We start from the raw sequence: 14,800 nt of genomic DNA on the forward strand, positions 1-14,800 counted from the left end.
ACATCCAGAATAAATCGATTGGCTTCTCAAATGGAAGAATTGCCCTCGAAAGTCATTGTTGATCTAGAAGAAAACGAGAGTGCAATTTGCATGACTAGTGATGAGGAGATGCAAGAGTGTCAAAATGAGAAATCTACAGATGCAGTTGAAAAAGAAGCCGAAAAGGAAGAAATGGAACCCCAACCGCAACCCATTCAAGTGAAAGAATCCAGTGAAGAATCATCAAATGTGGTGACACCACCTCCATTCCCTAACCCGCATTTTCTTAACTCTTACTCCATGATTTCTGTTAATGAGATTGATTTTGTTATACCGGAAGTTTTTGAGTCTCATGGCAGAAATAAGTTAAGAGTAGCTATGGTCAAATATCTTGAACCATTGAGTGCTCTTGATGGAGGAGTGGATGAAGAATTGAGATCACTGCTTGATTATTTGGCGCCATCAACTAATCCATGGAAGACCGTAGCTCGTGTGTTCAAAGATTACTCCATCTATGAGGGTTACCAGGATCACATTGAAGATAAAGCATTGAAGCGAGTCACAAGATTTTATCCTTCATGAGCAAAACATGATAATGTCTAGCCAAAGACATTAAAGAAAGGCGCTCATTGGGAGGCAACCCAATTATTCCTTTTAATTGTTTGTTTTGATTTCATGTGATAGTTTAAATATGTTTTCCTTGAATTTGACTGATTTCGGGTTCCAATTTTCGTTTTTGATGATTTGTAGGTGTCTTTCTGTCATAACGCGCCCGCGTCATGACGTCTGGAGAGCTCCAGATTCCGTGCCTTCATGACGTGCCCACGTCACATTCGCGGGAAAGGTAAGTATTCAAAAAAAAAACTCAAGAACGGCTATTGATTTTCGGTTAATCTCTAATTTTGAATTTCGAAAATAACATTTGCAAAAAAAAAAAATATTAAAAAAAATTTTTTTTAAAACAAAAAAAAAGAAGAAAAAATTTTCAACCGTAGCTAGGTTTCTCAATTTCCAAAAAAAAAATTTCCTTGTTTCACCTTAGCTAGGTAAAAAAAAATTTTTTTTTTTTCCTTGTTTCACCGTAGCTTAGATTTTCAAGATACGAATTTTATATAAGAAAAAAAAACATTTTTTTTTCTTTTTTCTTTTCTTCCTTTTTCTTTCTTTCTTTCTCTCTTTCTTCTTCTTTTTTTTTTCTTTCTTTTTTCTCCCCTGTTTCTTCTTCCTCTCTGTCGACCGAAGCCCTCTGTCCGCCGCCCACTTGCGTCCTCCCCTCCATATCACTGCACACCAGACTTTCGCCCAACGCGCGCCACTCAGCTTGCCGCCACCGCGCGGCTCTATTGCCGCGCGATCTCTTCCCTCCCAGCTACCACCGAAGCTCCGAGCAGCAGCCCCACGCTGTGACCCAGCAGCGCGCCCCTGCCCATCCTCGCCTACTCACGCAGCCGCGACAGCCTAGCGCGTGGCCACCTCTGCCCCAGCTCACCTCCACCTAGCCACGCCAAGCAGCCGCGCGCCGCCGCTGTTGGAGCTCGCGTCTCTTGTACCTTTTCGCTCCTCTGCTCCTCGCATGCCTCACTCCACCTCACCTGCTATCCGCACGGAGACCGCAATCTGCCCTCGCGCCCTCCCTCTCCTCTTCGCAACTCCCACCTCGCCGCTCTCCACCTGTGCGTCGCAAGCTCCTGTCAGCGACCAAGCCGCAGCGCCACCGGCCTTCCCCCTTGCAGCACCATCGCTTCGTGAAGTTGTTAAGGTAGAGGTATTCCTTTCACTCCTGCTCTTTAACGTATCCGAAAACCCTTGTTGGTGACTTTGCAAATTCGAGTGCATGGACAACTTTTGTGATCAAATTCTGACCGTTGTTTTCAATTGTTACTCTCGCTGAGGTTTTTATTGAGATTTCTGTTGAAGTAATTTGGAAATTGCATGTTGAGTTGGGAGACCTGTGCCACATGATTTACTTGCTGCTGTTGCTAGTTTCAAATTGATCTATTGGGGGGCAGTCTGGCTGTCGAGAATTGGGTATTTGTATTTCTTGGTGGGTGAATACTTATTTGGGGATTTTTGCTTTACTACTGCTCTACGCTGCTATAGCAATTTCATTGATTTTGGACTACGTTTTGCCCCCAGTGGTACTGGTGGGAATATTTTCAATTGAATTTGGTACCTCTATTTGGTTGGCTAAGTTATTTTTTTTTCAAATATCTAAGTTGTCATTGTTGAAATTGCTGATTTTAAGTTAAGGCATTAACTGGCCAACTGGAGCCATTTTTTTTGAGATTTTGGGTGGACAGAGTTTTGCATTTGCTGGTTGAATTGAGTTATGATGTCTCAGAACTTGGGTGCGCACTTCCACCACATCGGTTTCCCTCCATTGTTCCCGCCTACCCCGTAGCCACTTGAGAGGGAAGTTTCGTTGTCCTCTTCACTTTAATTGCTTTAATTCCTCCATTGAGGACAATGTAGGATCTAGGTGTGGGGGAAGGGACAGCTGTGCCAGTTTTTAGTTTTCAGATGTCCTTCTTTTATTTCTAGTTTGTTATTTGTCTAGTATTCATTTATTTTTTTATTTTTTTTTATTTTTAATAAATACCAAAGTTTGATGTTGGATTGTTGTCTCTAATTCTGCTATTGCCAAGTTTTAATAATAAAAGGGTATCAAGTTAATGTGGTTGAATCCAAAAACATCTCTTTGGTGAATATCGATGGTTGTTTTACTCTTATAATTTTTGGTTAACTTTTCTAGGCATAGGGAATGATTGTTAGCATTTTCATGTAAATTGGTCTGGTTATTAACCTTAGTTCTTCATATTTGGAAATGAGGCTAGCGGCTGTAAAGTTCTTTTTGATTTTTGTGTTATTTTGAATTTTTGGTATTATTTGGCTGTGAATAAACTTGACTGTACTCCGCTATTAGTTACTACTGAGTAACCGGGGATTTGCACCTAAAAGTGTTGATTCTCGCGTCAAAAGGTAGTAATTCCTATGAGTACGTGGTCGTATAGCGATAGGAGCTGAGTAACCGAGCTCTTTCATCTAACAAATGTTAGAGTTCGCATCAAAAGGCTCTAATGGCTAGCGACTAAGTCTTTTGTTACTATTGAGAAAAACAAAAAAAAAAGAGAATAAAAAAGAGAGAGAAAAGAATAGAAAAATAGAAAAACATGAAAAAAAAGTGAATGTTGTGTTAATGTATAATAAAAGTCAGCTTGCCGATTTATGGATTTAATGTTGAGATTTTGGTTAATAGTTGGACCATTTGGTAATAAATGTTGTGTGTCATTCCTTTTTCTTAGATTAGTTATCATGAAATTAGAGGAGTTTGTGGTTTAGAAGCTAACCGAAGTGGTGTTTCTTGGATCTTGATCACCCATGCTTGATATATATTTTTGTTGGTATTTTGGCAATATGGTAGATGGAGCAATGACCATTGTCAAATATTGGTACTTGTTTGATGTTCTCATGCTTGAGGACAAGCATGATTTAGGTGTGGGGGGAATTGATAGGTTGTAATTTTATCAGTTATTTTATTATTAATTCCCCTTATTACCTGATCCGATGTGGATTAATTGTTAGATTCTACTCACTTTTAGTATTTTGCATTTATTTCAGGGAGTAGAACGAAAATATGATAACAAGTGCCAATTTAACAAGAAAAGAGTCCAAATAACAGAGCTTGGCCCAGGGACATTTTTGGAAAAGAAGATGTTACGCCCATTTTGGTAAATTCTGCGAAGGAAGGACGGCTGAAGGGTTCCTTCCTCTTGGGAGGGAAGCCGCCGCACAGAGCCAGGCATGAGAGTAGGCATTAGATAGGAATTGGGTTAACAGAGGATTTTTCCTCCTGGAGCTTAGTTGCTTTCTTTGACTTTTCCTTTTTGTCTTTTAGTACTTTGCTTCCCTCAGATGTTAGGACAAAGGGGAAGCATTGAACTTTCCTCTGTAGTTTTCGTTTTCCTTGATTGCTCAAACGAAGTGAATTTTCCCAATTTCGAAAGACGATGGCTGCTGCTTTCTCTTCACCTTTGTGCGAGTTTTTCGCATCAGGGATGAACTAAATTTTCTTTTCTAGTCAAGAAACAATGGAGGCTTTGGTTCGCCTAAAAATTGTGAGATCGATTTAATTTTATCTTTTTCTTTTATTTATTAGTATTCGCATATTTCTTATTTGCAGTGCTTGTGATTATTTAATTAATTGATTGTCTTGGATCCAGATAATTAGTTGATTGGGTAATCTATTGTTAATTAGGGCATTAAATCCATAATTGTTTAATTGCTCTAAAATAGTAACAACGGGCATGATTAGGTTTGTGTCAGGAGAATATGCGGGCTAATCTAAAATAACCCTGGTAGTGCATTATTTGGTTAGAATAGGGCTCCTCTAATACGTAAGGCAATTGGGGAATTAAATTCTACGGGCGTACGTAGGATTATTTCTCAATTAGAGCAGTGATTAACGGGCGTACCTTGATCACCGACACAGTAAGGAGGGTTGACTGTCATCGCTTGTTTGGTAGTTATAACCTATTTATTGATAAATAATTGGAATTGCCTTTGCTTCAATGATCAATTAGGTGCACCATTGCTGAAGTTATTTCTTGGCTAGATCCTTAATTATCACTCATTTGATTTTAGTAATTTGTTATTTAATTTTTAGTAGTTTCTTAGATTTTATTTGAATTTATTTGATTGTCACTTTCTGCACAAAAACACCCCCTTGTCATTGTGAACTTGAAAAGAAATAATTACTCCCAGTCCCTGTGGATTCGACCTTGCTCACCGCTATCTACAGAAATTATTTTTAGTTTGAGTAGGTATTTATTATTGCACAGGATTCGACAACCTGTCAGGTACAACACTAACCATCATAATAGTTTGCAAATGTCTCCCTTTCAGGCCTTGTATGGTTACAAGCCTATTCAGATGAACCTGAGGCCTGATAGCACACTAGTAGCTGCTGTGGAGGATTGGGCACAAGAACGAGTGGGCTGGAACTCCTTGCTTAAGGAGAACCTGTTGAAGGCTCAGAACAGGATGAAACAAATGGCTGATAAAGGGAGGAGTGACAGGGAATTTGAAGTAGGAGAATGGGCGTACTTGAAGCTTCAGCCTTACAAACAAACTTCTGTAGCTGTAAGAAGGAATATAAAATTGGCAGCTAAGTACTATGGACCTTATCAGGTAGAGCACAAGATGGGGACTGTAGCTTATAGGTTGAAGTTACCAGCAGGATCAAACATACATCCTGTTTTCCATGTCTCCCTGCTCAAAAAGTCACCTAAGGGGGCTCAAATCAACACTACCTTGCCTACCCTGAATGATGATGGTGAGTTTGGTGTTGTTCCCTCAGCAGTTCTGGACCAGGGGACAATTTTTAGGAAGGGGCAAGAGGTCGAACAGGTGCTGGTGCAATGGAATAACATAGAACCCGAGGAGGCTACCTGGGAAGATTGGTCATTCATTCATGCTCAATTTCCTACTTTCCAAATTAATCAATCCTAGAGACTAGGATTGTTTTTAAGGGGGAGGCATTGTTATGGCCTGGATTCAATGGAGCTATTAAACAGACTACCAGAAAGAGTCAGCAGGGAAGGTAGCAAGAGAAATGGGGGGCACATGGAGGAATCACGTGGCCAAGCATGGTCCTAACAGAATGAAGAAATTGGGCGGGAAAGTTAGTTAACTGCTAGTAATCTGTTACTTGAGTTAGAAGCTAGGATTTGTATAAGAATTACATCTGCAATTGGAGGAATCATCAGATTGATTGTTACAAAATTCTTCTCTCAATAATATCTCAAACTCCCTCATTGTCTTTTCTCTCTTCTTCCTCTGAGTTCTTCCTCATTTCTCCCCCTTTTTCCCCTTCTTCTATCTTCCCTCTACTGATATAGTTCAGTTCCTCGATTTCAATCTTCAACAATACATACCTGGATACTAACATGAATCGATTCTGCTATAAATTCTCATCCGAAGGCAAAAGATTATGAAGCAACCTCCACACAAAGAAAGACAATTTAATAGGGACAATGGTGTTCCAAATCAACCCGGAGACCAGAGAGATATTTTTCCTTTTCCTGACAGTCTCCCAAGCCGTGGAAACGGAAAAAAGCCCATTAGCAGAAGAAGACCATACCATGGAGTCCTTCTTAGACGGATCAAACTGTACCTGCAAAACTTGCAACACTATAGGTTCCAGTAACCAAAGCCTATGTTTTGCCTCATTCCATTTGTCCCCAATAAAGAATTCTGCCACAAGGAATTGAGGAGAGTCCTGCCGACAATAAAGTTGACAAAAAGGATCATCCTGTAACCATCTGTCAACCCAGAAATCTACTAAACCCTCTCCAAAACACCATCGTGTGTATATATATATATATATATGTGTGTGTGTATATGCAAAGTGTATATGTATCATGCATACAATACCTCGATTATCAGCATTCCAGTGCTGCCATCCTTTCTGCCTCGTGGCTTCTACATTCTAAGTTGATGTACCGAAATGAAAAATGGAAAAGAAGACGAAGCAGAAAATTCATCATACAAAACTTTTTCTTGTAGACAATGAACTTTCATTTATGCATTATTCTTCTCAAGGCACAGGTTTTTTTTTAAACTATTAATCCTCGAGGCACAGATTTTGTAGGTGACATAATGGTGAGCTTTTGCATCCGTCGATTGTAGATGGAAAATGATGTAACTAACAATCCAGCAACTAGATGAGTTTATAGTTCTACACTTCTACATAGCATAGCTGCTAAAGACTTTAGCTTCGTGACATTATGCTAATGCTCGTTGCCTTTTCTACTAAAAGAAGTTAGAAATTGCTGGAGTTAAAAATTTCAAATCTTGTAATGGTGTTGATGCTTTTTTTTAACTCCTTCTATAAGCTAATTCTGACTTAGACTTTGTCTTAATTCTTTGTTACTTGTCGCTTTCTCTTAACAATTCAGCGATAAGAAGTTTCAACACAACTACCGATTAGGTTTTGGAAAATTGCACCATCTCTTGCTATAAATAGCTATCATCATTTACTTGTTTTGTCACAAGCATAGCTAACATAAGATATCGGAGATGGCTAAATCTCAATTTAGCTGCGCAACCTTCTTTGCCCTGCTCATCTACTTCCTCCTCCTCGTACCAAATAGTAAGTTGTAGCTAGTCTTTAGTGAGAGAGTTTACACTTCTATAGTCTTAAATGGTGAACACATGCACAGAATGGCGTATATTTGTACATTCCCAAAGTTTTAATTATTTGTCTCTACCTCTCAAACAGAAATGGCTGTCACTGGCAATGAATTAGAATAGTTATACGTATGTATCATGCATATGTACACTCACAATCAAAATTTTGCCAATTAATTTGTATTACATATGCGCCATATGCTTTTCAATAAATGTTTTTGCTCAAAGTTTAGCCCTGTATTCTACTCTTGAATTTTCTCCCGCATTTTTTAATTTCTCGTCACATGTGAATATACTGCAAGTATACATGTGTAGTGTTGCAAGTAACAATACATGTGGCATAAAAATAGAAAATGAGATAGAGATTGACACAAAAAATGACTTCGAGAAACCATACCCTATAATATTAACAAACACTTATCCCCTATATGGACAGGCTCGATCCATCATATATTCGGACTAACTCTACATATTTTGCTTTCTCTTTTGCTTTGTTTCATGCAGAGATGCCAATGGCTGAAGCTAAATTTTGCAAGAGGCCTGCCGAGCACTATTCAGGGACATGTTACCCTAACCGGTGCTACAGTTATTGCAAATCTAAAGAGCATGCTTACTCCGGAGAATGTATTTGGACTGGCAATGGTCATCATCGTCATTATGCTTGCTACTGTGTCTACAATTGTTGAAAGCCTACTATTTGCTACAATTTGCACCGTACTTTGTAATGAAATAAAGGCCAACAATTCACTAGAATTGCATATGTGCCGGCAATAGTTGTTGTTCCTATGTCAGTCAGTTGCCAATAACGTACGGTCATGTCTGTGTTATCATTGAAACATCACTGCTCAGTGATAATTTAATCAGCATTCATGTGTTTCTGTTACCATCTGTCTTGTATTCATTTAAATATAAATGGACTACCTCTGTCGAAGTATGAGGGCCATTCTGGGATTTCAAATTGTTATGAGTACATGTGATTATTATGTTTGGACTCTGATAAACACCAAAAAAATCTGCTAAAGAATTGGATGCTAAAAAAGAAGTCTGATGAAAAAAAAAAGAAAGTCATAAGGACAACCAATATTCTCGATGACAAACAAAAAAAATAAACAGTAATTGAAATATAAAAATTGGCCATGAAAATCTTGCACTCCCTATGTGCCATAATTTGAAATATTTTGTTTTTGGAAGTCCAACCTTTTAAGAAAAAAATGTAATTATTAAATTTGAATGTGGTTATTTTGGACGAACCTTAAATTGGGCCCTCACATTTAAATTCTTTGAGTCTAGTGGCACGCAAAAAAAAAAAGTAATTTTCTCAAATGGTAAAAGGGAATAGATTATGAAGTTGTGTTGATTTTGAAAAGATGACTCTTTCTTTGGAAAATCCAAAAGGTGAAAACATGACACTAATTGTTGCTGAGTTATTTTGTTATTTTACCGTTTTATTTTCCTTTCTATTTTTTAAAAGTTTCCATTGACTCTGGCTTAGCTTCCATTAGTTTAGTTAAATAGAAAACCGAAGACCATGTACTTTATTTGTTTTCCATTGTTTGACAACAATAGGGCAACACGTAATTTTAAAATTAGTGGAACACATTATAAAAATTCATAATTTTTTCAAAGAGTGAGTTTGTAGGAATTTTTGGTGGGGCACGGGCCCCCACTTTAAATCCACCACTATTAAAGGTTCCCAAGTGTAATTTTTTTTAAACTGGAAGTTGTGAAAATGTAAAGGAATAATAAATACGGCTACATGCTAAATAAATACAAAATTAAAATTAATCAAAGCCATAAATAGGTATAATTATTCTGTAATTAAAAGATTGTATTATCTTGGTTATAGGGGCCGTTCTCATTTTCTTTTACATCTAGATTTTAGAATTTTTTAAAAAACCAAAAAAGGTCAAAATCTAGAATATACCTAGGACTTAAATTAATTGATTCTGATTTTTTTCTCTATAATTACATTCTATGATCAACTTTTGCAAAATTTACAACAAACAAGAATAGGCTAAAAGAAGCATGAATACCAAACAAATAAAATGCGATCGGAAAAAATTTCTATATTGGGAATAAAAGATGAAACATCTTAACTGACTCCATAAAGTTTTGATTCTAAATTACACACTAAAAATATGCTTATCTGAAGTGAATATCAGCTCATAACAATAGGTAACATTGAAGATGTGCGATTGGTTTTATTAGAACAAATTCATGTTGATGTTCAATGGATTCCTAGAGAAGCAAATAAGGTTACACATACTTTAGCAAACTGCACTAAATCTATCAATCTAACTGAATCTTTTTGGAATTACCCCTGGAGTTGGTCAAATAAATTGTGCCGTACGATTTCCGTCCAATTTATTAATAATGTTGGTTTTGCATTATATATATATATATATATATATATATACACACACACACGCGCGCGCAATCTTCCCCACATATATATTCCGTGTAGATGTGGGACTTTATGAAATTATTGAAATTGTTATGGCCAGGCTGAAATTATCATATCCCATCCAATGAAGGAAAACAAATCCTGAAAATGACAATAGCAGACTTATGAATTAATGATAAGAACACTTATGAAATTAATTAATCTCCACCAAAATTAATGACGTGTGAAATCTAAATTAATTTTTGTAAAGAATTCAATCCTGTGTTTGTGTAATGAGAAAACAACAATAGCTGGCTTATTCATTTGTTGTACGGATATTCTTGAATTGTACTTGTTGCTTGAGCGGCCATAAGTCAATATTGTTATTAACAAAATCCCAAAGAGTCGTTTGACTGAACAAGAAAAGAAATTAAATCCCACTACAAAGCCGTACCTACCTCTGTAAAGCTGATCTATGTTGAATGGCCCAAGTTGGGAAATTACAAACTTCTCACAACAATTTACTCCATCCAAGAATTGGTACATATGAACAGCATTCCAGCGGGAAAAAAAAGAATAGTATTCCAGCGGGTGGAGAGATTCATAGATATTCTTGAAATTTTACAGTGAAAATTTCATTAATTTTTCAAGTATACGGTGTCTCTTGGTTTTCAGATTGTTATATCTGTGTAAATTTATCCATTAATACAAATTTCATTCATGAACTTTTATGATGTGTTTTAAAATAAGAAAGAAAGACAGAAAGAATCTTTTATTTTTTGGAGAAAGAAAGAATCAACAGATATGCTTCTCAAGAGTCTACAAAACAGAGCTATATTATCAATATTTTATCTTCAATTGCTTAGGATTAGATTCGTAGAGTGCACGCAATAGGTTAGCCGATGAAAGAATTATTAAACAAATGCCGCAGAATGATTCAAATGTCAACGTATCAGGCTATCGTTGGCTTTTTTTTTTTTGAAATTCCAGAAGTTTATGAAATACAAATATTGGACGTGGTAAAGTCTCAACTTAGTTACACAACTTTAATTATTTGCTAGCCTCCTTGGCTTCCTCCTTTTGGCAACAACTGTCTGAGCCGAAACGCAGTCTGTAGTGAATTAAATATGTCTTGCTTCTGATGATGTAAATAGTCAAGGAAATTGAAATAGATCATAGGTATGAGAAAATAATGCTATGAGATGTCAACAATTAGTCGATGAACTCAAAAAAAAAATCTAAAAAATTGTACTCCATCTTCCTTTACAAGCTAGTCTTGGTTGGCAGAAAATAAAGCACAAGAACGTGCATTGAAAACTTGAGGGATATAGGGCTAAAGTATCAGTATCAATCCTGAGCATAAAATTTGGACCATGTGTATATATATATATATATATTTTCAACAAAAACCATCCCCAATTTTATTAAAAAAGGAAGAGAAAAATACAATATTCTAGAGAGGGACCAAACCTTACCTCTAGAAGCAAACGATGAGTATTAAATAAGGAGTACTTACTCCCTTACAACTTGTGTCCTAAAATTGAAAAACGACGTTGAGTCTAAAGCTACAATGGCTTTAACTGAAGATGGAAGTTCTTGTTGACGTGCGCGGGGTATACATATACAGTTTACTCATCCACAATCAAGTTTTACATTTATAAATTCCTAAATACCCCACACGCGATTTATCGCAAGTATATGAATCACGAGCTGAGTATAGGGTATTAAGGGTCAATCCCACAAGAAAAATTGCAATTACCGGCATTTTTCGAACTCCTTTATTATCTAGACTACTATCAATATAAAAGTAATGAAAATAACACTAGAAAGCTCCTAGGGGTATGGAATTCCTTACTATTCTTGCAAATGAAGTTACTGATTAAGTGAATGCTATTATCTTGGCTAGTTATGGCGTAATTTCCTAATGTATATGAAACCTACTCTCGTAGTGAATCAACTATACTTATAACTAAACCATACCTACTCTCGTGGTTATGAAATTAACTACAAGCTCATTTCTTGTATGAAATTACATGAAACAAGTCACTAAAGCCACATGAGTGCACCTCTACTCTCGTGAGTATACTCCCCAGGTTTATCACTTCATTGAACTAGTGTTAACTTCCAATTCTCATTGCAAACTTAACACCTTTAGATAATCACAATTAATGGCCGGTTAATTATAATTAGAAAAGTAAAAGTGATAAATAACTTGCTCAAAATAATATCATCGCATAACCAAATAAACATCACTAACAAGATATAGCAAATTCAACCATAACTCTAGGCATAAACTTTAGAAACACATATAAAAACACAAATCCAAACTTGTACCATAGATAAACATGAACTCAGATACAGAAGAGAAAGTGATAGGAGAGAAATCACCCTTGTCACATGAGCTCTAACTCTCCATCTATGCTCCTCCAATTTTCATCCAAATCTAAACTACAAATACAAGAAGGAAAAACTACACTACCTATACTATACTACTCTTACAATGAACTAAGGAAAATCTAGTAAAAGCTACATTTTTGGTGAGTTTCTCTAGCCTTCCAAAATTCTGAAAATATTCTCCAAGGCTTCTATTAATAGAGGAATTCAAGCTCATAGTGAGTTGTTAAAGTTGATGTAAATTGCTTTTTGGAATCACCAAAAGATGCTTCTTGAATTCTCTATACTAGCTTGCTCAGTTCCAGCCTGATTTCTTGCAGATAAATTGGTCAAAAAGTTTGTATGAATAGAGCACCAGTTGTAGGTCCGAAATTGGTGATCCGAGGGCCAGATCCGAGGTCGGATCGCTCAAAATACCCCTCGGATCTCATTTTTCTTTGTTTTTATCTTCACTGCACATTAGGATCCGAGGCCTGTAACATCGAGATCCGAGCTCAGATCCTCCCCTCGGATGTAGCCTCTGATTGCAAAAGTTTATCCGAGGTCAGATCTAGTACAGATCCGAACTCAGATTTACTTGCTTTGTTTTCTGTCTAATTTCAACTAATATTTTCTCGATTTTAGAGGCTGAACTAGCTCTTGTGTAAAACACGAAAATTGTAGTTCTTTGAGTCAGCTTTCCAATGCATCAAGAATCATCCAATTTGGAGCTCTGTGGATCGAGAAATGAAGAAAATACTCTCGACTGGTCAGTGCTCTATTTCAGCTTTTGACCATGAAAATGTACTTCTGTATTTTGACATTTTGACAATGAAAATGACAGAACTGGATTTCTATGTCTTCATACCAAATGTGGATCTATATCTTAGCTTCAAATGGTATAAGAATCTCCTCAATCTGATTATTGTAGCTCAAGTTATAGTCGAAATACGAAAATGTGTCAAAGCTGTGAAAACTTGCTTCCTTTTATTCTTGATTGCATTTCTTCTCTTGCACTTCATATTCTCTTTTTATCACTTTAAACCATCATCAACCATCCAAATATCTTCTCAAATCACTCCAATTAATGATTGAATCATAATACTACAAAACATGAAGTTTTTACCATTAAAATCCATAAAAATGCAATTTTCACACTTTAAACCATAAAATGCATATTTTCACTAGAATCTTAGTTAATTGGATATAAAACTAAATAAAACACACCAAAACTAACTAACAAAAGATACTAAAAACATGCAAACTATGCACTTATCAAACTCCCCCACACTTGAACCATTGCTTGTCCTCAAGCAATCAACACATCTCCAACAACAATGATTCAAGAGGCGAAACAGTATATGCACTTTTTCGATTTCAATTCTTCATAACTTGGCAAACAACCATTATGCAATTGTTCAATCTATACTAAATACTCATAATATCAAGTAAAGGAAAGATAATTATGCCCTAATTTTAACAAGTTAAACTTAATCTCCCACTCTAACCTAATTTCATAGGCAAGTAAATCACATAGTCAATTTATAGCTTTCCTTTTCCCAAAATCATCTCTTCCTCAATTTTCACGACTAAGAGGGACTTATTCATACTTGATTTTTACTCAAATAGTGAAAATGCCTTTCGACGCGAAAATCGACACTTTTGGGAGAAAATCCCCGGTTACTCAACATTTCACGTATCTAAGTTGCTATGCATACTCTTAATTCAAGTACCTTTTTACGCGAATGTCGACATTTGTAGATGCCAACCCCCCGGTACTCGATACAAGAATCATTGGAGTAGACCAAAACTCTTATTCTTCTTTTTTTCTTTTTCTTTTTCCTTTTTTTTCTTTTTTTCTTCTCTTTTTGTTTTCTTTTAAAGTATAGGACAATAAATAGACATTCTCTCATAACGAATACACAAGAATAACCAAAGGAAAAATATAGACTTTATTGACTATATCAATCACTTGCAAAATTAAGTAAAGAGGAGAAATCTTATTCAACATAAAAAATTATAGGCATAATTCTCCCTACTTTACTGAATATACTTTCTAAAATGCAAAAATCATAATTGCATAATAACCATTTCCAAGTTAAATGAGGACTAAATCTTCCAAAATACATATAAAGTTTCAACAAGTGGAAGAATTAGATACTTAAAGTTGGAACAAATTGGTCCTTTTTAAAACAAAGACAAAAATTGCAAAAAATTTTGGGCCATAGTGAAATATTGAAAAGATTGTAAAAAAATTTTGATAGAGTTTCCCCTTATAACTGGATGAAACTCTCTGCCAACAAACCCAAATTCAAGAAAATTTTCCACATGGCAATTTTTTCAAGTATAATTCCAATATTTCTAAAACATTTAAATCCACAAAATATCATCACATGGCACTAGAATGAAAGTTCAAATATTTCCCTCCTCTACACTTAAACTTCACATTGTCCGCAATGTGAGAAAGGAAAAATAACGAAAGTAAGAGAAAGTAGTACTCCCCTATTGAACTTGCGCTATCCAAATCCATGGCCAAGTGATGAATTTCCAACCTTATTTGCCAAGAAAGGAGAATTCAATTAATGCACCATTTCAAATGACAAAATCAAAATAAAACAATTGAGTACAAACTTGCAATGATCAAGAAGTGAGCATGCAAATCAAGGGAAAAGGGAAAAGTAATTAAGCATGTGGAACCATACAATGTTCAAGGGATAAAAATATGAAATGAGCTAATCTTCGCTAAATAAGTATATGCATTAGTATCCAAAGCAAAAGGAAGCTAATTTCACAAATAAGCCCATCATCATGAACAAAGTAAGTTCCATTCATACATTTTGTCATCAATGATCAAGTACCCTCAAGTACAAAATGAAG

General features: G+C 35.9%; 1 protein-coding gene across 1 annotated transcript; it reads left to right on the forward strand.

The window, feature by feature from the left end:
• The first annotated feature begins 758 nt into the window (after positions 1 to 758).
• Positions 759 to 5,487, forward strand: LOC140009955 (uncharacterized). The gene is made up of 2 exons (XM_072056305.1): positions 759 to 823; positions 4,818 to 5,487. The coding sequence occupies exons 1-2, from the start codon at positions 759 to 761 to the stop codon at positions 5,485 to 5,487; spliced, it is 735 nt and encodes a 244-aa protein (XP_071912406.1).
• Positions 5,488 to 14,800: the final 9,313 nt, after the last annotated feature.

Source organism: Coffea arabica, chromosome 6e (assembly GCF_036785885.1).
Source record: "Coffea arabica cultivar ET-39 chromosome 6e, Coffea Arabica ET-39 HiFi, whole genome shotgun sequence".
Classification (NCBI taxonomy): domain Eukaryota; kingdom Viridiplantae; phylum Streptophyta; class Magnoliopsida; order Gentianales; family Rubiaceae; genus Coffea; species Coffea arabica.

Coding starts and splice junctions, on each gene's coding strand:
- LOC140009955 (XM_072056305.1), top strand. CDS start 759: ATGACGTCTGGAGAGCTCCAGATTCCGTGCCTTCATGACGTGCCCACG. Junction 824..4,817: donor ACGTCACATTCGCGGGAAAG/GTAAGTATTCAA, acceptor ATTATTGCACAG/GATTCGACAACCTGTCAGGT.